The 26,477-nt window shown below is 47.8% G+C and overlaps 1 protein-coding gene across 2 annotated transcripts in view; it reads left to right on the plus strand.

Annotated features, from left to right (window-relative positions):
• Window positions 1-26,347, plus strand: part of FBXW4 (F-box and WD repeat domain containing 4) — an 85,548-nt gene extending 59,201 nt beyond the window's left edge. Inside the window, exons 6-9 of one of the 2 annotated variants that reach the window (XM_010859479.1) lie at window positions 15,058-15,123; window positions 24,631-24,771; window positions 25,276-25,417; window positions 25,622-26,347. In XM_010859479.1, coding sequence (XP_010857781.1) covers window positions 15,058-15,123; window positions 24,631-24,771; window positions 25,276-25,417; window positions 25,622-25,741 — 469 coding nt within the window. In that variant the 3' untranslated portion in view covers window positions 25,742-26,347. The other variant, XM_010859480.1, reaches the window with a different exon arrangement.
• Window positions 26,348-26,477: the final 130 nt, after the last annotated feature.

The following is a 26,477-nucleotide window of genomic DNA, read 5'->3' on the forward strand; positions in this document are numbered from 1 at the left end:
CCAACACCGCAGTTCAAAGGCATCAATTCTTCGGTGCTCAGCTTTCTTCACAGTCCAACTCTCACATCCATACATGACCACAGGAAAAACCATAGCCTTGACTAGACGAACCTTTGTTGGCAAAGTAATGTCTCTGCTTTTGAATATGCTATCTAGGTTGGTCATAACTTTCCTTCCAAGGAGTAAGCGTCTTTTAGTTTCATGGCTGCAGTCACCATCTGCAGTGATTTTGAAGCCCCCAAAAATAAAGTCAGCCATTGTTTCCAGTGTTTCCCTATCTATTTCCCATGAAGTGATGAGGCCAGATTCCATGATCTTAGTTTTCTGAATGTTGAGCTTTAAGCCAACTTCTTCACTCTCCACTTTCACTTTCATCAAGAGGCTTTTTAGTTCCTCTTCACTTTCTGCCATAAGGGTGGTGTCATCTGCATATCTGAGGTTATTGATATTTCTCCCGGCAATCTTGATTCCATCTTGTGCTTCATCCAGCCCAGTGTTTCTCATGATGTACTCTGCGTAGAAGTTAAATAAGCAGGGTGACAATATACAGCCTTGACATACTCCTTTTCCTGTTTGGAACCAGTCTGTTGTTCCATGTCCAGTTCTAACTGTTGCTTCCTGACCTGCATACAGGTTTCTCAAGAGGCAGGTCAGGTGGTCTGGTATTCCCATCTCTTTCAGAATTTTCCACAGTTTATAGTGATCCACACCATCAAAGGCTTTGGCATAGTCAATAAAGCAGAAATAGATGTTTTTCTGGACCTCTCTTGCTTTTTCGATGATCCAGTGGATGTTGGCAATTTGATCTCTGGTTCCTCTGCCTTTTCGAAAAACAGCTTGAACATCTGGAAGTTCACAGTTCACATATTGCTGAAGCCTGGCTTGGAGAATTTGGAGCATTACTTTACTAGCTTGTGAGATGAGTGCAATTGTGCAGTAGTTTGAGCATTCTTTGGCATTGCCTTTCTTTAGGATTGGAATGAAAACTGACCTTTTCCAGTCCTGTGGCCACTGCTGGGTTTTCCAAATTTGCTGGCACATTGAGTGCAGCACTTTCACAGCATCATCTTTCAGGATTTGAAATAGCTCCACTGGAATTCCATCACCTCCACTAGCTTTGTTCATAATGATGCTTTCTAAGGCCCACTTGACTTCACATTCCGGGATGTCTGGCTCTAGATGAGTGATCACACCATCATGATTATCTCATTAGGAAACTTGAAAAAGCAGCAGAGCTTGTTTGGCCTTAGTCTCCCCAGGAATCACCAGACCACGTGGGCCACCTAAGCCCAGAAGATGTTAGCAGCCTGGTGACCCTGTCCTGGAGAAGGCAATGGCAACCCACTCCAGTACTCTTGCCTGGAAAATCGCATGGATGGAGGAGCCTTGTAGGCTGCAGTCCATGGGGTCGCTAAGAGTCAGACACGACTTCACTTTCACTTTCACTTTTCACTTTCATGCATTGGAGAAGGAAATGGCAACCCACTCCAGTGTTCTTGCCTGGAGAATCCCAAGGACGGCGGAGCCTGGTGGGCTGCCGTCCATAGGATCGCACAGCGTCGGACACAACTGAAGTGACGCAGCAGCAGCAGACCCAGTCCTTGGGCCTGACCACTACCATGATGACAAATGGACTGCCTAGAGGAAAGAGGAAAAAGTGGATCTGTTTTAAAGCTGGAAATAATTCTGTGCTTAGCTAGCCTTAGCACCGTTAGTCATTTGAGTACCTAGTAAGTACGGGGCACTGTGGTGGAGTAAGCCATGGCTTTGACCACTGATAGGCTCCCAGCAGAGTTCAGTAGCTCTCCTGCTTGAAGAAACTGGTTCTTAACCTCTCTACAGAGAAAGTGCTTGTAAAACAGAAGTTTAGGGGGTATATACTATTATATGACAGCAGAGAGGAAACTGTGGAATTCTCATAGGCAACTGTTTCAGGCCTTAATCACTCAGAAGCCCTCCAGGTGAATGGTCCCTGTCAAAGGGCGTCAGCTAGGTTTAGGAAGGAGCCATGGGACTGTGTGGTTTGTGTGGGGTTCAGAATCACATTGAACTCAGGCACCAGCAAGATGCAGTCCTTTCAGGCAACTTCAAAATGAATATTCTTTGTTATCATCCTCCTTTTAATCTCTCATTTCCTATGTTATTTTTTAGATAAGTAATATATAAATATGTTCCATTTGTAAAAAGCTTAAAAATATGTAAATTATAAAATTATATAAAAATATATGAGAATATTAAAAAGGTTCTTTTTCTGTGGCCCTTCCCCTCATTCTTCTCCTTTTTGTAGGAAGTCTGTAGATGTCACTCCAGATCTTTACACAAATACATGGTTTTGCTCAGTTTTAGGCTCACAATATGCATGTATTCTGTAACTTGAATTCTTCCTCTGGGACCCATGTGGCTCAGAGGTCCTTTGATGTCAGAATGCATTCTTTTTACTGCTGCATTGTAATTCAGAAAAATATGGTTGCACCGTTGTTTACTTAGCCATCCTGCTATTGATGAACACTTAGGTTATTTCCAGTGGTTTGCTATTACAAATAGTGCCTCAGGAAGCATCTGTTTACTTGCCTATTTGTGCATATAGTAAGATATTTTTCTAAGGAAGATACTTAGGAATAAAGTTGCTGGATTGAGGGGTAAGTACATTTAAAAGTTTTTGGATGCTGCCTAATTGCCCTCCACTTGGACTGTATCAGATTCAGTTCAGTTCAGTCGCTCAGTCGTGTCCGACTCTTTACATACCCACAAACAGTATATACATATGTATTTCCTCTTATACTTATCAGTACTGGATAATATCAGATTAAAATTTTTTTTTGTTTCTCTGGAGGGTAAAAAATGATATCCAGTTCTGGTAGTGAGTATAGAATAGTGATTAAAAACTGGACTCTGGAGCCCAGCTGGCTGAGATCAAATCACAAGTCTTCCCACCTGCTGGCTATGTGACTTGGTGAGTTACTTAACCTCCCTATTCCTTAATTTCCTCATCTGTGAAAGGGGGATGATAATGGTAGTACATACCTCATAGTGACTTAATTTTTTTGTTCTTATGGAAAATTTCAAAATATGCAAAAGTAGAATAATTAATCAATTCTTGGCCAATTTTGTTTCATCAATATTGCTCACACACTTTGCCCTCCAATATTATTCTGTAGCAAATATCAGGCATATAAGTAAATATTTCAGTGGATAGTCTAAAAGATAGTGATGGTTTTAAAATGTGATTATAATACCATTATCATATCTAGAAAAATATCACCAAAAATGTAGAATGTGGGTTTGTTGGGCTTTTTTGCCACCCTGTCTGGCATGCTGGATCTTTGTTCCTCTAGCCGGGGAAGGAACTCATGCCCCCTGCAGTGGAAGCCTGGAGTCTTAACCACTGGACCCCCAGGGAAGTCCCTGTAGGAATGTTTTGAGGGTTAAATGAATTAATTATATAGTACCTGGTGTGTGGTAAATGCTCTAGGTATTTGCAGCTATTTTTCATTGTTTTCTGATTTGCAAATCTTTGATTACTAGGAGGGTTAACATTACTGCATGGTTTTTTTTGCCAGGTATATTTTTTTTGCTATATATTACTTACTGAAAATTTGTGCTCATTCATCTGTTTTTTCCCTCTATGGTTTATAGAATATCTTTGTATTTTTGGGGTATTAATCTTTTGACTACTACATATATTTGGTAATTCCTTTCAGCCTGTTGTTTACAGTGTCTGCTGTTGGGTAGTTTTTTGTAATTTGGAGATTCGTTCTGTCATCTCTGCCCTATGGCTTCAGAGTTTTGTCTTATGAATGCCTTCACTACTTCGAGATTATAAAACTATTTTCCTATATTTTCTTCTAACACGTTTATGGGTTTTTGTGTAGTTTTTAAAAATGTTTATGTCCTCAATCCATCTGGAATTGATGTCTGCTGTGAGTTAGGGCTCTAATTTTATTTTTGCCAAATGCATGTCCTATGGTTTCTCTACCATTTATTGATTAGTTCATCCTTCATCCACTGCCTTTAAATGCCACATTTAGGATCTGCTGATTCCCTACAAATATATGGGTATGATTCTGGATTCTTTATTCTGATTCATTGATCTAGTTGTCTATTCTAGCACTGATACTTAGTCAAGTGATTTGTTTCTCATTGTTCTTGTAAAAATATTTCTTAGCTCTTCTTGTTTTCTCTTCCCTATGAATTTTAGAATCAACTGATTAAATAAAAAATCTTGTTTGGATGGGACTGTATTGAATTTATGGGCTAATGATGGGAGAACTGACAGTTGGAGACTTCTCATCCAGGAACATGATGTACCTCTCCACTTACTCAGCAATTCTGTGTCCATTAGTAAAGGATATAGTAGAGTTTTTTTAATATGGGGCTGTCTTAGTTTTTTGTTTCTTTTTGTTTCGCTTTTTTTGGTTAGATTTATTCTTGGCTATTTTACAATTTCTTAATTCTTTTTTGCAAATGGATTTCTAATTTCATTTTGTTTGGTGATTGCTGGTGCATAATAGTTTACATCTGTGGGGATTTGCTGTGTGCCATACATTGCTCTAAGCATCTTATCCCATATAATTTTCTCAGTAAGTCCTAATATTTCTGTTTTATTGTTAAAGCAACTGGGCTTTGTAGCACAGTTAGTTGCTCATTCAAGATCCCATGGTTACCAGGTGGGAGAGCCAGCAGTCCTGAGCCCCCACTCCTTTCTCTCTCTCTGTCTCTCTGTCTAATATGTATTTATTTGGCTGTACTGCACCTCAGCTGCGGCTCATGAGATCTTCAGTCTTCATTGTGTGCGAGATCTTTAGTTGCAGCGTGTGAACTCTTAGTTGTGGCATGTGGGATCTAGTTCCCTGACCAGGGACGGAACCCGGCCCCCCGCAGCTGAGTTGTAGAGTCTCAGCCACTGGACCCCCAGGGAGTCCCCACTCTCCCTTCCACTGTCATACACAGTGTGCCATCCACCTCATCCTGCTCTGAAATTGGTTGCAGTACTTTTAGTTGAATCTTTTGGATTTTCTAGGTAGACAGTTTTAGTGTCCACAAATAACGACCATATGTATTTCTTTTTTTTTCATGCCTCTTGTTAGGTACATAGTTTTGTGGATCTATATTCATCATTTCTCAGGAAGTCTGACCCAGTTAGTTTTTCCTTTAGCACTGGAATATAGTGCCATTTCTTCTTGGGGGTGGATGGGAGGCTGTACAGATAGAAAAGAGAGTGTAGAAACGTCTCCAACGTGTCTTGTTAATAAATTCAGTAGATTGAATGTATGTTATTCCATTGTACTGTGAGTCTTTGTTTTTGATGTAGTTAATTTTTTCTGTTAATTCTGCCCTTCCATTGCTCAAGTTTGTAAGTTTCTGTTTCTTGAGTGGAATTGGTGCATTTGGGAAGAGCAGCCTCTATACCTCAAGCCTCCTCTTGTTTAGCCTGGGCCAGGGTCTTATATCCTTGGCCAGGCTGCCCTTTTACCACCGGTTAAAATGGAAAACGAGCATTATGTGTTTCCATAGAGGAATTTCCTCCGTGGGAAAGCAGAAAGCCTGTTCTGTTGCTGTTGTTAGAGTCTTTATTAGGAGGGTGAGCCTGGGGAGCCCCAGCCCCTGGACACTTTGCAGAGCCTGACCTAGGTGGCTTACTTGCACCATCCTATCCGGATGCACATGGGCTGAGAGGGGTCTGAGGTGTGTGTGTGTGAGAGAGAGGAGAGACACACAAGACAGGCAGGCAGATAGACACTGGCTGGGACAGGTGTTCCAGGCCTCTGCCCACAGTGGGAGTCAGGGCCAGTCTTGCTCTCTACTGGCCAGTGCTGAGTTGGGAGAAAGAGGCTAGTGGAGCCCCTCCCTGCTGACCTGCGGCTTTCTGTCCTAACCTTGGGCTACTGATCAGTTCCACAGCTTCAGCCCAAGGTGTGCCAGGGCTGCCACTGCTGACACCTGTTTAAGCAGGCAGCTCATTATCGGGTCCACTTGTCTTTGGCCATGAGTCAGTGGGCAGGAATGTTTGGTTATGTTGTGTTTTCTCTTATAAAATGTAAATAATATACTTTTCCCTTTAAAAAGTAGCACATACTCATTAAAGAAGATTTATAAAATAAAATTTAAAAGAAGAAAGAATTGCTAATTACTCTGTTGCCCATGTGCAGTCACTTGAAGCATTTTAGTGAGTTTCATTCTACTCCTTCCTTTTCTAGTCACAGGCTGTTTTTCTAAAAGTTGAAGTATAACACTATATTAGTTTCACATATACTACATAATGGTTTGATACTAGAATGCAATGCAAAATGATCTCTATCATAAGTCTAGTTACCATGCATCACCTTACATAGTTACGATTATTTTTTTCTTGATGAGAATTTTTAAGATTTACTCTCTTAGCAACTTTCAGATATGCCACACAGTATTATTAACTGTAGCCATCATGCTGTTTATTACATCCTCATACTTTATCTATTTTATAACTGGAAGTTTGTACCTTTTGACTCCCTTGTTCCATTTCTCCTGTCCCCTACCTCCTCCCCTTTGGCAACTACCAGTCTGTTCTTTGTATCTGTGAACTTGGTTTTTCATTTGTTTTGTTTTGATTCATTTTGTTCTTTCTTATATTGCACATATAAGTGAAATCATATAGTATTAGTCTTTCTCTGTCTTACCTGTGTCACTTAGCCTAATGCCTTAAGGCCTGTCTGTATCACAAATGGCAAGTGGGTGTGAGTCGCTCAGTCATGTCTGACTCTTTGGAACCCTATGGACTCTAGCCTCTCAGGCTCCTCTGCCCATGGTATTCTCCAGGCAAGAATACTAGAGTAAGTTGCCATGCCCTCTTCCCAGTCCCAGGGGATCTTCCCAATCCAGGGATCAAACCTGGGTCTCTTGCATTGCAGGCAGATTCTTTACCATCTGAACCACCAGGGAAGCCTCAAATGGTAAGATTCCATACTTTTTTCTGACTGAGTGGTATTCCATTGTATATATGCACACCACATCTTTTTATCCATTCATCCACCAGTGCACACTTAGGTTGTTTCCATATCTTGGCTATTTTAAATAAGGCTCCAGTGAGCATGGGGGTGCATGTATCTTTTCAAATTATTATTATTTTTAAAAAACAAATACTCAGAAGTGGAATTACTTGATCATATGGTAGTTCTTCCTTCAAGCTAGGCTTCAGCAGTACTTGAATTGAGAAATTCCAGATGTACAAGCTGGGTTTAGAAAAGGCAGAGCAACCAGAGATCAAATTGCCAACATTCATTGGATCATAGAGAAAGCAAGGGAATTCCAGAAAAATTTCTACTTCTGTTTCATTGACTACATAAAAGCCTTTCACTGTGTAAATCAAAACAAACTGTGGAAAATTCTTAGAGATGGGAATACCAGACCATCTTGCCTGTCTCCTGAGAAACCTGTATGTGGGTCAAGAAGCAACATTTAGAACCTTACACAGAACAACTGACTGGTTCAAAATTGGGAAAGGAGTATGGCAGGGCTGTATATTGTCACCCTGTTTATTTAAATTATATGCAGAGTGCATCACATGAAATGCCGGGGTGGATGACTCATAAGCTAGAATCAAGATTGCCAGGAAAAAGATCAACAACCTCAGATACGCAGAGGATAACACTCTGATGGCAGAAAGTGAAGAGGAACTAAGGAGCCTCTTGATGAGGGTGAAAGAGGACAGTGAAAGCTGGCTTAAAACTCAACATTTAAAAAAATGAAGATCATGGCATCTGGTCCCATCACTTCATGGCAAATAGAAGGGGAGAAAGTAGAAGCAGTGACAGATTTTCTCTTTTTGGGCTCTAAAATCACTGCGGATGGTGACTGAAGCCATTAAATCAGAAGACATTTCTTTCTTGGAAGGAAAGCTATGGCAAACCTAGATAGCATATTAAAAAGCAAAGACATCACTTTGCCAATGAAGGTCCATATTGTCAAAGCTATAGTTTTCCCAGTAGTCATGTACAGATGTGAGGGTTGGACCATAAGAAGGCTAAGTGCCGAAGAATTGATGCTTTCGAACTGTGGTGTTGGAGAAGACTCTTGAGAGTCCCCTGGACTGCAAGAAGATCAAACCAGTCAATCCTAAAGGAAACCAACCCTGAATATTCAGTGAAAGGACTGATGCTGAAGCTGAAGCTCCAATACTTTGGCCACCTGATGCAAATACTTTTCCACAGGTGCCTCATTGGAAAAGACTGATGCTGGGAAAGATTGAAGGCAAAAGGAGAAGAGGGAGGCAGAGGATGAGATGGTTGGGTGGCATCACCAGTTCAATGGACATGAACTTGGGCAAACTCTGGGAAGTAGTGAGGGACAGGGAGGCCTGGCACGCTACAGTCCGTGGGGTTGCAGAGTCAGACATGACTTAACAACCGAACAACAAATGGTAGTTCTATTTTTCACTTTTTTGAGGAAACTTCACATTGTTTTCCATGGTGGCTGCACCAATTTACATTCCCACCAACAGTGCATGAGGGTTTCCTTTTCTTCACACCCTCTCCAGCAGTGGCTATCTCTTGTCTTTTTGATGACAGCCTTTCTAACAGATGTGAAGTGATATCTCATTGTGGTTTGGATTTGGATTTTTCCTGATGATTAACAATGTTTAGAATCTTTTGATGTGCCTGCTAGCTATCTCTATGCCTTCTTTGGAAAAATGTTCGGGTCCTCTGCCCATTTTCTAATCAGATTGTTTGGCTTTCTGCAGGGGAGTTGTGTGAGTTCTTTATATATTTTGGTTATTAGCCCCTTATTGGATATATGCTTTGCAAATACATTCTGCCATTCATTAGGTTGCCTTTACATCTTGTTGATGATTTCCTTTCTTTTGCAAAAGTCTCTTAGCTTGATGAGCTCCCACTTGTTTATTTTTGCTTTTGTTGCTTTTGTTTTGGAGTCTCATACAAAAAATCATTGCCAGGAGTGGTGTCACTACTAGGTTTTCTTTTTAGGAGTTTTATGGTTTCAGGTCTTACATTCAAATCTTTAATCCATTTTGAGTTAATTTTTGTGTACAGTATAAGATAGTTGTTTCATTCTTTGGCAAGTGGCTATCCAATTTTCTCAACACTGTTTATTGAAGAGACTGACCGTTCTCCCATTGTGTATGCTTGCCTCTTTTGTAGTTAAAAATAATTAATTATTCTTTAGTTCGATCAACAAAGTTGTATTTAACTTCCCCACTCAGCTATTTTAAAATAGTTCCATTAATGCTGCTTGTACCCTACTTTCTTTTTCTTATAAAACATCTTGTCTATATTCTTTGGGAATATCATTTTAAATGTCTGTTTAATATTACATTAAGTAGATAGACCAGCATTTATTCAACATATTTTTGGTCTTGACCCCTTGAAGACAAGGCACATCCTTCTTTCCCTGTTAATCCATTTTGGTTCAATCACCCATGAAGTTGGGCTAACCTTCTTTTGAATTTTTGTTTTCTGTCTGAAGCATCTCTTTGAGGTAATGGTATGCCAGATGCTATGTGAAATGGACCTTCTTTTTATTTGCCTTAAACTTTACTCATTCAAGTTTCAGAGAGGCATCTTGGTCTTGTTATCCTTTAGTTTGGTGAACGAAGTTGTGTTTACCTTCTCCTCTGTGGTTAAGCTTTAGTTCTGGGCACTCCCTCCCCAGCCTTGATAGGCAGGCACTGCTATAGATGGTAGGCCCCACATTGTGCTTCTGACCCCATCACTGATGGGACACTCAGCCTTCTGGTCTGTAGAGAGCATTCAGGTGTATGTACCCCCACTGCAAGGTGGATGTTTGCTGATGAGAACAAGATTTCTTTGTCTCTCTTTTTTGTTCCTTCCCAAATAACATCTATTTCCCTTCCCCTGGGGTGCCCTGTTGACTGGATCTTGGGAACTGGCTGCCTCATCCTTCACCTGCCCAGGACTGTGTCTCTCCTCTTCCTGACTTCTGTTGACCTCCTGTTCCCACTCCGCTGGTCCCTCCCTCACAGTGCTGTCACTGCACTTCTGCCTCTGGCCTAGCCTCACCCGATGAGTTTGTGTGACCTTCGCACTGCATTCATGCTTTGGGACTTAGCCGCTATAATGATGTCCATGGCGCAGGTTAGCAGATGGCGGCAGCAGCAATGAGACCTGACATGTTCTAATGACTCTCTTCTTCCCACCCTTGCTGGCCGAGCTGATGGAGGGGCAGGGGTTTCCTTGAGGCGTTTTAGGAGGGGGCCAAGGGAAATCGGGGGGCACCCAGGTGCCGATGAAGCCTGTGACCTTTGCTGCTATAATATCAGTGTTTCACAAGCAGGGCGGTTCGGGAGCCCACTTGCAGCCCATCAAAAATTGATTTAATTGCAATTTTTCCTCCAATTAGGAGCACTGGAGCCTGACTAATTGGAGTAATAGAGAGTAATAAGGCTCAGATAAAAAGCCTTCCTCGGCGGCCTTTGTATCTCGTGTCAGTGCCTGTCAGAGGTCAGAGAGCTTGCATATTCTATTAGGCAGCCCGGCCTTCATTTGTACAAATTAGTTTACCCAACAGTAATTAAAATGCCAATGCGGGTTGAAGAGAACTGAATACACTTGATGGGCATGTTGGTGAATGATGTGACAGCTCTGGTGGCCTCCCTTGCCAAAGTGTGTCAGCCCAGCTCAGAGGCGGCTGGGGCCTGGGCCAGCTGGGCAGCTCCAGGCCAGCCACGGGGCACAGCTGCCGAGCACACCCTTCTGCTGCCCCTCCTCAGAGCCCCTCCATCGCTCCTTTCTTCTCCCAGGTGGAGTCATTTGTTCACTTGTCCATTCGTTCATTCAATAAGCATTTGAGTTGTCAGTATGTGGCAGGCATTATACTAGGTGCTGGGGAAAGAACTTATGGGGCACAGGGTGTAAAATCACTTGGGCTCTGGAATTAAGACTGCTGCTGCTGCTGCTGCTGCTGCGGGTTCAAATTCTAGTCCCACTGGTTGCTCCATGTGTGAGCAAGATCAAGGTTGTTACTTCTCTGTGTCTCAGTGTCCTCGTCTGTCAGACATGAGGGAGTAGACAGAGTAGTGCTTTGGAGACTTTGTTTGCAGACTCTAGCACACAGAAAGTGCTCAGTCACTTCGTAGGGTAGTGAAGAGGGTCCAAACAAAGGCAGAGGCAGCATGTATATACCTTCTTTTCACCCTGCCCACACCTGACTGATTTTCCTTCATACTTTCCTCTCCTCTGTTATGTATCTTTGTTATTTTCTATTCCTCAACTTGACTACCAGAACTCCCAACTCTCTTGGTCTCTCTGATGTGAGGGCTCTTATGTCTTCTTCTTGGGCCTATGGATGATCTCTGTGAGGCCAGGTTTTCCTAAGTTGGGACCAGGGGGCCAGTAAGGTAGCTTGGGCATCTGGGCAGGGTGAGACTTTGTAGAGTGGATGAGAAATTGTAGAAGGCTAGCTTCTGATAAGGACTTTCTGGTCCAAAAAGAGAAGAGTTTGTGGAGTCAGAATGACTTTTAGACCCTCAGGGTGAGAGAGTGTATGCATTTGTGTAAGAGCATGTGTGTGTGTGTGTGTGCTGACATTTTTAGGTATTGCTGGTTATTGTTACTGCTCAGTTGCTAAGTCGTGTCTGCCTCTTTGTGACCCAATGGACTGTAGCATGCCAGGCTTCCCTGTCCATCACTATCTCCTGGAGTTTTCTCAGATTCATGTCCATTGAGTTGGTGATGCTGTCTAACCATGTCATCCTCTGCTGGCCTCTTCTCCTTTTGCTTTCAATCTTTCCCAGCATTAGGGTCTTTTCCATTGAGTCGGCTCTTCACATCAGGTGGCCAAAGTATTGGAGCTTCAGAATCAGTCCTTCCAGTGAATATTCAGGATTGATTTCCTTTAAGATTGACTGGTTTGATCTTGCAGTCCAAGGGACTCTCAAGAGTTTTCTCCAGCACCACAATTGAAAGCCATCAATCTTTGGCACTCAGCCTTCTTTATGCTCCAACTCTTAAATCCATACATGACTACTGGAAAAACCACAGCTTTGACTATATGAACCTTCGTTGGCAAAGTGATGTCTTTGCTTTTTAATATGCTGTCTAGGTTTATCATAGCTTTCCTTCCAAGGAGCAAGCGTCTTCTAATTTCATGGCTACAATCACTGTCTGCAGTGATTTTGGAGTCCGAGAAAATAAAATCTGTCAACTGTTTCCACTTTTTCTCCATCTATTTACCATGAATTGATGGGACCAGATGTCATGAACTTAGTCTTTTGAATGTTGAGTTTTAAGCCAGCTTTTTCACTGTGCTCTTTTACCCTCATCAAGAGGCTCTTTAGTTCTTCACTTTCTGCCATTACAGTGGTATCATCTGCATATCCGAGGTTGTTGGTATTTTTGCAGGCAATCTTGATTCCACCTTGTGAGTCATCCAGCCCGGCATTTTGCATTATGTACTCTGCATATAATTTAATAAACAGAGTGACAATATATAGCTTTGTCAATGCTCCTTTCTTCTCATCTGTTATCTGGTTGTGCTTCACTGTACAACTTCACTGTACCAACACTGTGTCGTGTGTTATTCAGGTCTGAGCTTGCAGATTTGGGAATTAATCCTCTAAGAAGCAGAAGGACCCCCTTCACAGCTCCTATGACTAGCTTCCTCTGCTGTGTTGTCTATGAACTCTGGAAGGCCCTTTCAGTTGAAGTCTGTAGATTTGTTTTGGGCATCTCTTTGGTACCAGACACTGTGCTGGGCACTGGAATACACAAGAGCCACCAGACAGTCCATGATCTCAAAAAGAAGATGAGAAGACAACCCCTCAAATGCCATTTGTCTCGTGCAGGCAAGATCAGGGTGTGGCAGGACTTAAGAGGAAGGCCTGTCAGGCTACTGAGCAGCCAGCAGATCCTGCTTCTGCCTGTTGAGTAGGGCTGACCGTCCCTGTCCCTCAGGGGGCTGACAGTCCCTGTGGTTTGGATGTGAATCTTGGTGAACGTTCCAAGCGGGACCTGGCTCCAAATCTGCTTAACTGCTGCTTACATGGTTGTTTTTGTTTTGTTTTGACTGAGTGTTAAATTTGATTAAACTCTTCAGATCAGATCAGATCAGTCGCCTTAGGCCCTCATAAATGCCAGAGGGACTCTCTACTCTCCCTCCTGTATCTGCTTCCTGCTTTACATGGTTAAACAAGGGAAAAGGGCAGCTTTTGGAAAGAAATGTTCACAGTTGTTATATCCAGGCAATTAAGAAAGATCCTTATGGGCATGAAGGTGAGAGGCATTCCTCCTGGAGGCAAAGGGTGAGGGTCAGGGGTGGGTGGGCAGGAACAGAGGACAGGAATCCAGGGGCAGGGGTTCCCATCGCTGCTGGGAAGTCAGAGCTGTGGAGGCGCCTCCCCTCTTTCTCCATTGACTGACCTTGATGCTAATTTAGGCCTGTGGCCAGTCAGAGGTCTGCCACAGGCCTCCTTAAGAGTCTGTGTGTCTGTGCTGGTGCCCCTCACCTGGCTCCCTACTTCTCAAGTCTGGAGAGCCCTATTGCCTGCATGAATGATTTCTAAGGGCTATTATGTTTCCAACCCAAGGTAATTAGCTTTACCAGTTATTACTGGATTGCCCTCAAGAGAAAAATGTTGGTGGGAGAGGGAAGTGAGGATAACACCTCCTGGCTTTGTAGTTTGGGGCTTCAGTGTCCAGTGGCTGCATACCAGGCTGGGTGTCACCTGGAGCATGACAGAGTGACTGTTTTAGAATACCATTCTAGTTTAGTGGCTACTGGCATGCCTATAGGTTGATAGGAGGCTGGGAAGACTGAGCATGTCCCTAGAGAAGTCTTGATTTGAGGCATGGATGCTCCAGGGTGGTTTATGTGGCCTTTTTGTCTGCCTTGGGTTGAAACATAAACCCCTGCCCTGCAATTTTGATTGTAAATCAGTGGCTTGCCCAGTGCCTGCCCTAACATCTCCTCTATCAGCAACTAGCAGGCCAACCCCCCACCAAGCCAAAGCCATCGGCTTCTCAGAGCCCCAACTGCGGAAATCCATCTCCCCACTGACATGCTTAGGATCAGAGAGCCACAGGTGCTGGGCAGGGCCAGGGCCGATAGGCTGCTGCCCCACAGTGCTAACGTGTCATTAATATGTCCAGGCCCTCCCCCCAAGCCCAGACATGTAGGGACTTGGCCCTTCCCTGCCCCAGGGCTCCTGAGTGACATAACTGCTTTCAGCTCTCTTGTTCCAGTTTAGATTTTCAAGCCCAGTGTTCCTACAGGCTCCCCCTCCCAACACCTTCCAAATCCTCTGACAAAGGAGTGGTCTGGCACATGGGTTCAAGTTCTAGTCCTAGGACTGTGGCCAGCCTGGCTCATTGAATGGATTCTTCTCACTGGGTTTGGGCCTCCACTTAAAATGAAACTGCAGATTATATATGTTGAACTTTTTAGGGGTTTAAGAGAGGCTCTTAAATATGGGCAATATGGTCAGAGTGTTCCTTCTCTCTCGCCTCTTGGCAGTGTCTGTCATTGTCCTCTAAACTCTGACTTTCATCCCACTCCCACAGCAGTACTGACTGCCTAGGCCCTCACACTCCCTGCTCTCCCACCCTCACCTTTTCATGCCATCACCTGCCTTTCATCATTGGCCTCTTCTAACTTTGGTGCCTTTATGCCTGCCCTGTGCTTGTATCATGTTGCCATATTCCCCAGCTCTTACAACCTTCAGTAAAGCCGCCCAGCCTCCCTCACCGCTGACCAGGGTAGCAGCTTCCAGCGCCCAACAACCTGTTATGGGGAGAAGTTGGTGTTCATACAACTGAAGACCAACAGGCTTGCTCTCCCTTGGCCTCAGTTGCAAATCTAGAGATCCATTCTTATGCTGCCATTGAACCCGTGGGTCCTCTGGCCAAGCAGCTCTGGGAGGTTACAGCCGTCACTCTAATTCCATATGGTTTCCCACAACTTCTCTGATGGCTCTCCTGGCTGCTTCTCTCAGCTTGGCTTAACCTCATGGTACCCTGGAGAATGAGCACAGCACTTCCAATTGTGTAGCCATTTCCGCCACAAGTTCTGACAAGCCAGACCTGACTCTGCTCTCCTTTTGTTTGGCAGCTCCTTTGTGACAGGGACGGCTTGTTGTGGGCACTTCTCACCCTTAAGAATCTGGGACCTCAACAGGTAAGAGATTCCTGAGCCCACCATGGCTTCCAGGGTGGGTGGGGCTGGAACAGCTGGGAGGCCAAGGAAAGAGCTGCCCAAGCCAGCCCATTTCAGTTGCCTGAGTGGTCCAGGAGGAGGTTGAAAGTAATTTAAAAAAACTGAGAACGTGTGCCCACACAAAAGCCTATATACAAATGTTCAATAGCTTGATCCTCAACAGTCAAAAAACAGAACAGCCCAAATGTTCTTCAGTGGGTGAATGCTGACTGATGGGGAAAGAAAGTTTGGTATATGCATGCCAGAGAACACTACTGAGCAAGAAGGACAAGAACAGTACTGACACATGCAGTGACTTCTGCGACTCTCAAGGGAATTACGCAGCATAAAGGGAAAAACCTCCAAAGTCCGCACAACCCGACTGGCTCCACTGTGTCACCTTCTCACATAAGATCAATTGTTAGCTTATGGAAACTGTTGAAGTAATTTATAATAGGTGCCTAATTTCATGTAGAACTTATGATAACAGTTAGGATTTATGATACTTCTCTAAGGAGTGCCTTACTGTGTGGCTATAAAAAATTTTATCTATCCTTAGAGATGATTTTTCTAAAAGAAATTTTGGAAGTGCCCACAGATCCTTAAGAAGAACAATAAAGAACAGTTAAAATACACCTAGGTTTTATTTACAATTCTCTGCCTTGGCAGGCTTGACACATTCCCATCTGATTACCTGCTATTCTGTGTTTTTTTTTTTTTTTTAACTTTTCATTATTTTAGATTAATAGGAAGTTACAAAAGTAGGAAGGCAAGGTACCTGTGTAACATCTTATATAATATCAAACCTAGCAAGTTGGTAGGTACAGTTGGTACAGTCTACAGACCTTTAACTGATTCTACTTATTTTGTGTATATAAATTTCTTTGCAGTTTTATCCCATGTGTAGAATCATGTGACTACTGCCCCAATAAAGATACAGAACTGTGCTGTTCATTAGCACAAAGACCCCTCCTATACACCTTCATAGCTGCACCCATCCTCTGCCCCTCCCTCTTGCTCCTAATCTCTGGCAAACCACTTAGGTGTTCTTCATCTCTGTAATTTCGTTATTTTGAAGGTATTATATAAATGAAATAATGTATGTAGTATATACGTAATATGTAATCTTTGGAGGTTTTTCCCTTTATGCTGCGTAATTCCCTTGAGTCACAGAAGTTGCTGCGTGTGTCAGTACTGCTCTCGTCCTTCTTGCTCAGTAGTGTTCTCTGGCATGCATATACCAAACTTTCTTTCCCCATCAGTCAGCATTCACCCATTGAAGAACATTTGGGCTGTTCTGTTTCTTGACTGTTGCGGATCAAACTATTGTGTATAGGCTTTTGTGTGGGCACATGTTCTCAGTTTTTTTAATTACTGCCTGGGAATACAATTGCTGGGTCATTTGGTAAGTATGTGCTTAGTTTTTTTACCTGCCAGCCTGTTTTCAGTATCTTACCACTTTATGTTCTGACTCCAGTATCTGAGAGATCTAGTTTCTGCACGTTTCCAACAGCATCTGGTAGTGTCACTAGTTTTTATTTGAATTATTTTAATGGATGTGTTACTTGTGGTTTTGATTCAAATTTCCCTAGTAGCTAATGCTGTTGAACATCTTTTCATGTGCTAATTTGCCCTCTATAGATTCTCTTTGGTAAAATGTCTGCTCATGTTTGCCTATCTCTGACTAGATAGTTTGCTTTTTCACTGACGAAGTCACAGAGATAGGCATTTCTGCTGAAAGTCAGTTTTATTTAGTCACGTTGTTGGGTATGCTTGGCATCAGTACTGACCCAGGCCTGGGATGGTAGACGAGCTGGGGCAGTGAGGGTGTGCACCACCCCACTGTGGTCCAGCTGTATCCTGAAGGCTGAGTAACCTTTGAATGGTCTCTTCTGCCTGTGGTTGCCGTGGTGGGGGTATGTTGGGGCACAGATTAGTGGTCAGAATGGAGTTCTAAGGCACCAGCTCCTTCAACAGCATTCTCGTATGAAACCCCTAGACCTCACTAATACTAAACACTGGCCTTTATAGAACCCAGAAAGGACCCAAGTGAGAATGGGTACAAGACAGCTATGGCCTCAGTTCTCACTGGAGCCAGACAGCAAATAGCCACTGCACCCTCTGGCCAGCCTGAGGCTAGGCTGCCCTGGGCATTGCTTGGCTTCACCTGCCTTCTCTCTGGCTCCCAGACTCCTCTCCTCACCACTGAGGAGCCAGGCCTCACTTAAACACCTCGTCCGTCCTCAGGGAAGCTTGAGGACCAGTGGTGCAGGGACTGAAGGGGAATATGCCCTGATGGAGGCATCCACTTTTGGTGGGAGGAAATGGATGGACAGGACAACTGTCTGTAGCTTCTTTCCCAAAGAAGCCCAAGCAGATAATAAAGCCATGTAGAAAATAGGATTAAGGTAATGAACAGGCAGGACAGAGTTTGATCTTTCAATAACAGCAAAGCCTGACTGACAGGCCAATCTGGAAGGTGGAGCAGCATCGAAGGCAGGACTCGGTGGCGGGGCGGTGCTCAGTGCTGGGTGGATTCTTTGCTTTTAACCTGTCACCACTGAAACCTGAGGAGGGCCGGGATTTTCTTTTATGTGTGTGCTCAGCCTGGGGGGAGGAGCACTGGAGGGCAGTTTTGCTCAGAGCATGGCCCCTCCAGAGGCTGCCCTTAGGGTGGTGGTGGGGGCTGGGACACACCTCAGAGGCATAGGCACCTGCTGGGCACCAGCGTGCCCTCATCCATCTGTGCCTCAGGAATGGGTCCTCAGGCAGCCTAGGCTGCTTTTCAGTGTCTGAGGACCTCTTTCAATGTCATCATGGCTCCCTCAAGCCCTCTGTGCCTCAGGATTCCTAGAGCCTCTGTTCTCCCTCTGAGGGCACGAGGAAGCGAGGTGCTAGCTGGAGCATACTGGTCTGAGAGCAGCTGTGGGCACCACGACATTGCCTGGATGGCAGGGAGCTTGGCTGTCCCCAACTCTTCTTCCTCTCCTGCCTCTCTCTCAGAGCTGTGGACCGTGGGCTGGGCCCAGCGGCAGGGGACTTCTAACCTGTGTAAACCAGATGGGAAGAAAGATAAGAGTCCTTCCCCCAGTTTGGATGTGCTGGCGTGTTCCTGTTTCCAAGGGTTGATGGTGTTCAGGCCATCCCTGGCCCCCAGGAGCTGTATCTTGACCCTGCCACTCACCCGCCACTGAGGTATCCCTAGTTAGGCCCTGCGGAACTGTGCCAAAGTCATCCTGTTCCTGACCTTGAGTCTGGAGAAATGAAGGCCCATGTAGTGTTCTCTGTCTGCATTTGCTAAGGGCCCTTGGCTCTGCCCCAGGAATGGTGGTGTCTGTGTGGGGCACACCTCCTGCTGCTGGAAGACCCTGGGGTGGGTGGGGGTTCTGATTGGCCTGACATCACACACACAGCTTCCCCTGGCTCTGTCCTTACCAAGGTGCATTTGAGCTGGATCTAGCCTTGGTGCCCTGAGATGAGGCAGTGGGGACGTGGGCACCAGGATGGAGAGGCCTGAGGTCTCACTCGGCTCTGGAGATTTCCCAGGGGGCCAGCTGTAGCTCCAAGCCAGCCAGGAACTGCTGGGTAAGGAAGAAAGGAGGGGTGGGTTTTGGTGCCTTGGCTCCTCCTAGGGTATTGAGGGTTTGAGTCCTTGGCTAGGTAGTGCACTGCTCAGTATGTGTGTGACTCACACCCCTGCATAATCCCACCTCATCTCCCCTTCCCCTTCTGGCCAGCATCATCCCTGGTGCCCCATGACTCCTCCATTTCCATCCTAAAGCCCCTAAGTCTCCTCTTTCTCAACAGAGGCAGGGGCAGAGAAGCTTCTCACATATTCTGACAGACACCATGTATTTTTCCCTTGGGCTTCTGCTCTACTACCTGACCCCTGTGCCTGAAATACCCCCTCTCTGCCTACTGAAACACTGCTCGTTCTTTAGCATGAATAGACCTCTACCACGAGGCACTCCCTGATCCTCACCCCTGTGGCTGGAGATGGTGACCCTTAGAGCATTCATGGGGTCACCCTGTGGGCCACCACGTGGCCTGGAACTTATCTTGGAACCCTGGACCGAACATGGGAGATACATGTCACGGCATCCTACAGCATTGGAATGACAAAGGGTGCCCGGCTACACCCCTTTCTGTCTGCAGAAAAAACTGGGGTCCTGACTTCAGGCTGGGCCACTCTCAGGGCACTGTTAGTGCCCATCCCGCCCAGGTGTGGATTTGTCTCTGCCCCTGACCCTCCACCTGGGGCGGGGGGCCTGGTCCTCAGTCAGGGTGATTATGGGAATTGCCCCTCTTTAAGTATGTGCCTTCTCCTTTGAAAGTATTACTGACAGCTTTTTTCATTTTCTTTTTTCTTTACCTCTTTAAGGAACCCTGTAATTTCTTTCTCTTTCTTTCTTTTTCCCCCCACCCCTTTCCTTTTTCTTTCTTGTCCCCTCTGTCCCCCTGAACTCTTTGAAATTGGCTCTCTGCCTGCTGACACCAAACTGATACTTTGCGTTTCACTTCTCCTTATCCCTTTATGGCAACAGATGTTGAAATTTTGTATCCTTTTATCTGCCCGGCTGCCCCTTCCTGTAATTATGGTCCTCTTGTTAGCAGTACAAAGTGGGCTGCCTGGCTGCCTGGCCTTTGAGCCATTGTGTCTGAACACGTGTGCGCAGGCGGGTGCTGGAGTTGTGCACGCGCACACACGTGCATGTGAGGGGCCTGTGCTTGGAAAGGGCCCTTCCCGCTCACTGGACAGGGCTGGGGCCGGCGAAGCCTTAGTGGGCTTCTCCTGGTCTCCACGGTTCTATCTGGGACCTCGGTTACAGAACTGAGGTTGCCTCCTAAAGTCTCTCACCCTCCTCACCAGAGGGCTGGACAAGGACGGCCACTCCTGCCCCTCACCCTCCAGCAGTGAGCGCCTGGAGGCCCGCGGTGGTCAGCTTATTCCCCTCACATACCCACACCTCCCGCCAAAGCAGGTGGCCCAGGCCTGCACCTCTGCAGTTGCTGGTCCTTCACCTGTGCCATCTCCCACCTTCTGTCCCTGCCGGTCACTCACTGCAGAAATGTCCTTTTATAAGTCCCCTTAGTAAACTCCCTTTTATCTCTCTCCTGGTACCAGCCAAGCCACCCCCTGTATTGTCAGTCGGGTAGATGAGACTTGTTTCCCTCCATGGAGGAAGGGACCATGTCCCTCCCTGCCCAAGTCTCAGCTCACACCTCCCTGCAGTCTCCATTAGGCACAATGACTTGTGTACAGAAGGCGCTTAGTAAATGACTATTGATCAAAGAAAGGAAGAGGAGAGGGTGGAAAGAAAGGAGGGCACACTGTCCTATTTTCTCAGTGACCATGTTAGGCCCAGCTTGTATTACACCTTCAGGGGAAGCGAAGATAAGGTAGACTGTCACTCTTCCATCCTTTCGTTTCAGAAGCCATTGTTTTATTTTTGTGGTTGCACATACTGGGTGAGGTATCCTCACACCCAAACAGATGCAGGAATTAACACCCACAGAACCTCCAAGGACCTGTGTTCTGTCTAGTCAAAGCTATGGTTTTTCCAGTAGTCATATATGGATGTGAGAGTTGGACTATAAAGAAAGCTGAGTGCCAAGAACTGATGCTTTTGAACTGTGGTGTTGGAGAAAACTCTTGAGAGTCCCTTGGACTGCAAGGAGATCAAACCAGTCCATCCTAAAGGAAATCAGTCCTGGGTGTTCATTGGAAGGACTGTTGCTGAAGCTGAAACTCCAATACTTTGGCCACCTGATGCGAAAAACTGACTCATTGGAAAAGACCCTGATGCTGGGAAAGATTGAAGGCAGAAGGGGACGACAGAGGATAAGATGGTTGGGTGGCATCACCGACTCAATGGACATGAGTTTGAGTGAAGTTCGGGAGTTGGTGATGGACAGGGAGGCCTGGCGTGCTGCAGTCCATGGGGTCGTAAAGAGTCGGACACGACTGAGCGACTGAACTGAACTGAATGGCGTGGGGGCCACGGGCATTCTTACATGTGGGTGAGGCAGTAGAGCCTGGGTGTCTTATCTCAGGGTGGTCAGCACAGGAGGACTTTGTATGGGTCACCAGGGAGGTGTGTGGAGGCGGGGTGAGGGAGAACACGGGGTGAGGCGGGGCACCTGGCTCCCTGGCCTGTAGGGCCCCGCCTGGGGTGGGGGGCTTCCAGGGACTGCCTCCCTGTGTCCAACTCTGGCCTGGTGCTCAGGGCCTCGCCCAGACAGGGCATCCGGTCTTCAAGGCTAGTAACTACTTCCAGTCAGCTGTCCAACAAAGATGGTGATGGGGGTGGTGGTGCTATTAGTGCCTTATTTAAATTTTTTCCTCCCTGTCAGGAAGTTCCTATGGTCCCACTTCCCTCCAGCTTCAGTGGAGCTGCCTGGGCAGCAGGGTAGGTAGGGCCCTCACCTGAGCCCCGCCACCTCAAAGTCTGGGATCCAGCCATACTCTGCTGTTTTTCCTACCCAGGTACTCTGGGGCTCCTCTGGGAAGCTGCAGACAGCCCAGCCTGGGGAACAGATCTCCTTCAGGCAGCCCTCCCCAGCCTGTGTCTCATTCATCAGGCTCACAGGGGCGGCCCCATCTGTCTTTATCTTTCCCTGGATCGAGAGAGAATTGCTGGAGTCAGGCTAGGGGGAGGCTGGGGTAGAGACCCCCCCAGCCTTCAGTGGCTCCTGGCAGCCCTGGCTTTGTGCACAGGAGCGGGAAGGGAAGGACTTTTTGTCTGGTGTCTATAGTGCAGACCTGGCCCTTGCTCCTGTCTTGGCCTGAGGCTCTAAGCGGCAGCCCCTTTCCCACACAAGTGTGCGACAGCCAAGGCTCTGCACCCCTCCCTCACGCCCCCCACAGTGAGAGGCCGAGAGGCATTCTTAACATTCTTTCCAGAGAAAAGGGGTGAAACGTCTGAATTTGGGGGTCACCACGTTATACAAATTGCAATCTAATCGTTTTTACAAGAACACACTTGCAGTAAGAAAAGGAGCCCGGGAGGAGGGGCCCAGGAGACAGACAGCTTGTTTTGTCCCCCTTCCCCCCAAAGTTTGGGGCTATTGTGGTGCTCATCTTGCTCCCTCCACCAGAGCGATTGAGCTAGAGTTTTCTAGTTAAATTGGTCCTGTGGTGGGGGCCACGAAGGGCCCATGGTGCCATTTCTGTTTGTTTTCCCAAATCAAAGCCCCAGCAGGGCTTCTATGGCACCGCTGGGCTGCTATTTGAAGAGACAGGGCCATTTCCCAGAGCCTGGTGTGTCAGTTTATGCTCTGAACTTAACCTCACGGGTACTGCACAACAGAGCCTGGAGCGTCCCAGGCCCAGAGGCAAAAGAAACTGTATCTTTTTATTGGCTCATTTAAAGTGTGTGTGGCCATTTCAGGGAGTCAGAACTAGTGTGGCAGAAACTCCTCAGGCCCTGACCAGGCCAGGCCGGCAAGACAGGGGCTTTTGGGCCTTGTCCTGGTCTCTGGGGGCTGGTGCTCGCTCAGCCTTTGGGTCTCCCCAGAGGGTAGGGTTGGAGAAGGAAATGGCAACCCACTCCAGTGTTCTTGCCTGGAGAATCCCAGGGACGGAGGAGCCTGGTGGGCTGCCGTCTATGGGGTCACACAGAGTTGGACACGACTGAAGCGACTTAGCAGCAGCAGAGGGTAGGGTTATGTGTTTCTTATTGCACAGGCTGGCAACTCGGTGTGGGTGTGGTCATTCTGCTGCCGACCTTCTGTCCACGGGTGCCTGGCTCTCCTTCATTCCGAACCCTGGGACCAGGGGTGGGCAGGTGGAGCCACGCTGGGCTTCATGCCCCCAGTCTCCACTGCCTTTCATCTTCTATTTCAAACAGACAAACATGAAATTACTTCTATAGATTAAAGGGGAGAGCTCCTCAGTCAGTCTTGGAGGCCTCACTAATGGAGGGGGCAGGGCCCCCAAATCTGGGGGGGCAGAACTGTGGAGCAAAGCAGCCTGGACCCAGTGGACGACAGAGACAGAAAGCCCAGGACCCCAGCCCCTCTGACTTGCCCAAGAGTGGTGCCTCATGGCTGGCGGGCCTGCTTCGGCACTGAGGTCCGTGATGTCTAGGAGATGCTGATGTGGGGAGAAGGCTTTCTGTCTGAGCCCTCAGCACACAGAGAGGAAGAGCACTTCCCTGGGAAGGAGGCTGGGGGCAGAAGTGCCAACTTAGGGCCTACCCCCACCCTGCCCTGACTGGACAGCAATAGTGCTGCTTGCTGGGGGTCCCCTCACCACTCAGCCTTCACAGGGAAAGGCAGAGTTGGGCAGAAAAGAACCTGCGGCCGCCTCCTTTCCTCCTCCAGGGAAGGTGGCGGCTCCACTGAGGAGAACGGAGGTTGAGGGTCGGGGTCTGTGAGGCGGAAGGACCAGAGCTAAGGCCCACGTTCACACACGTGGCTTCTGGCTGCTTTGGTGAAACCTGGTTGGCCAAGGCTGGGCTGGTGAGACCACAAAGTCTTCCCCAACCCATGCCGGGCCTCTTACCTGGGTGTCCCTGTGTAGTGTCCACGGCCCAGTTTTTCCTGTCACACCATGCAGGAGAGCCCAGCATGTCCCGAGTGAAGGTGAGGGGTCGGGCCTGGAGCATGCCCCCTTCTTCATTGCCCCCATTCTGAAGAAACTCACCGCTTCTACCCATCCCATAGCCACAGGGATTAGCGGGTATACTTGATGTTGAGGGGTAGTTGCTAGGGCCAGGAGGCCCCCCTAGGTGGTTGCTAGGGGTCTGGCATCAGGGCAAGGGGTCTGCCCACTGCCGCGGTCACGGAGGGAATTACACAGTCACAAAGAAATTGTTCTTCTCAGTAATCTGCTCTTGGCCACCGGGAGGGGCGGCGGGGCAGGCTGGAGCCCAGCAGGCTGGGGGCTGTGATCACAGAGGCGTGCTAGCCCCAGGCCGGGGGCCAGCCGGGCCAGGAACACCAGGGACCGGCCTGCTAAGCTGCTTTCTCAGCGATTTCTCTCCCCAGACACAAAGGTGTTTACTTGTTTTAACATCTCCTGGGACTCCCCTTCTCCCTTTGTGTGGTCTTTATCCCCAATGAGGTTTGAGCCCCAGATTACAGGCAGGAATTAAGGCATTGGACTCAGGCAGCTCAGAACTGCATGACCTGCAGGATCAAGGCATATAAAGTAACCAAATGTGTGTGTGTGAGGGGGCCGACCCCTTCGGCAAGGCCCATTCATTGTCCCAAGGAGGAGTGGCTGGGTGGCGGGTAGCCAGCGTGCAGGTGTGATGGAGAGGCTGCTGATGGCTGACTGAGGCCTCGGCTGGGGGAGGGGCAGGGGCTGGGAACAGGGGAGAGGGCTGGAAGTCCAGGGCATCTCCTCCTTTGGCCCCTTTCCTCCGAGGGTCTTAATTCTGGCTCAGGAAGGAGCCCAGGGACTGATGCCACTTGAAGGTTAAAAGCATGTGTGTGGGCCAAGGCAGGACAACCTCTCATCCCCTGCCCCGCCTCTCTTCCCAGTGGGCAGCTGATGACGCACCTGGGCAGTGACTTTCCCCCAGGGGCTGGGGTGCTGGACGTCATGTACGAGTCCCCTTCCACGCTCCTGTCCTGTGGCTACGACACCTATGTTCGCTACTGGGACCTCCGAGCCAGTGCCCGGTGAGTGTGTGGGGCAGGACAACAGGCGGTGGGAACCCCGCCCCTGTCCTGGTGCCCCAAGGATAGGGACAGAGACCCCATAGCAGGGACTGGGAGAACAGCTGGCAAGGCCAGAGTAAGCTTAGACTCCCTACCTCGGCAGCCCTGGTCCCGTGGCCCAGGAGACTGTAGGCACCAGGCCCCAATAAGAGCCTTGGGAGCCATCAGGGTGCTGTCCTTCAGCATTCTGTCCCAGCTTTCTTGAGGCCTTCCTTGCCTCTGAAATCTGGTGACACACAGCAGCCACGTGATGCACAAAGGAGGCATGAGCCTGCCTGGGGTCAGGGACTTGGTGAGAAAGAGATCTTTACTGAGGAGGCTTTCCCCCATTAAGTTGGTTTTAAAGGAATGTGGTGGTTTGGCATCTTTCTCCCAACCAGAATGGCTTCCTAAGGCCTCTGGGGAAGCTGGGGTGGAGGCGGAGGGCACCCCCAGACACCCCCTGCATCACCTCCTCCTGGACAGGAAGTGTGTCATGGAGTGGGAGGAGCCCCACGACAGCACCCTGTACTGCCTGCAGACGGATGGGAACCACCTGCTGGCCACTGGTTCCTCCTACTACGGTGTCGTGCGACTGTGGGACCGCCGCCAAAGGGCCTGCCTCCATGTAAGTGTCCTGCGCACCGCAGGCAGGCCTCATGGATGCCAGGGCTCGTTACCAGGGTCTGCACTGGGAGTGGGTGTGCCTGGGGAGGGCGGGAGGAAGCCTAGAGTAGCCCCTGTCCCTTGGCACCAGGCCGGGGAATCTTGCATTTGGGCTCCCCCCGCTCCCAGTGGGGATGTTTTTGCCACTCTCGTCCCTCCCCTGCAGGCCTTCCCACTGACGTCGACACCCCTCAGCAGTCCTGTGTACTGCCTGCGCTTCACCACCAGACACCTCTATGCTGCACTGTCCTACAACCTCCGTGTCCTGGACTTTCAAAACCCATGACAAGGCCAACCCAGCCTGTGGGCCAGGGAAGCCAGCTACTCAGGGACCTCTCCTGCCTGGAGGGTTCAGTGATACCTCCTCCCCGGCCTCCCTGTGTTCCTAGACCTGTGACCACAGTGCTCAGGCACCTAAGATAAAGGCTGCTGACTCCTGGGCACTGGGGTTACCCAGGGGTGCAGTCTCTCCCAGGAACCAGTTGGAGAGATGGGACCTACTGCTTCTCAGCTGAGTTAACTCAGCTGGGCCTTGCTTCCCTGTCGGCCAGAGCAAGAATCTGGCCTGGAGACAGAGAGGCCCACCCCTTCTTAGAGCCAGGCCAGCTCAGCACAAGTGTGAGGTGAGGTGCTCCAGGCTTCCCAGGTGGCCCCTTCCCTAGAAGGACGGGGGTGGCTGCCAGTACCCTGTGGTACCAACCTCAACATCAGTCAGACCCCACCTTTGACCAAGGTCTCGGCTGGAGTACTACGGCCTGGTTTTGCTTTGAAACCAAGAAAGGACAAAGGCAATCCCCAAATTCTGAATTCTGAGCCAGCCCAACCTCAGGCTAGCTGTTGAGACATGTTACAACCTTCATTTTTGTAAAAATAAAGCTCGACTCTTCACCAATCTGATTCCTCACTGGTTAGCAAGACCACAGGGAGAAGGAACAATAGACTCAAACTTGGGGCTGGGCATGCCAGGGAAGGGTGAGACCAGCCTCACGGCTCAGTGTCCAAAAGAGCAAAGGTTTCTTCTT

The sequence above is a fragment of the Bison bison genome, unplaced genomic scaffold (genome assembly GCF_000754665.1).
Source record: "Bison bison bison isolate TAMUID 2011002044 unplaced genomic scaffold, Bison_UMD1.0 scf7180017864456, whole genome shotgun sequence".
Classification (NCBI taxonomy): Eukaryota; Metazoa; Chordata; class Mammalia; order Artiodactyla; family Bovidae; genus Bison; species Bison bison.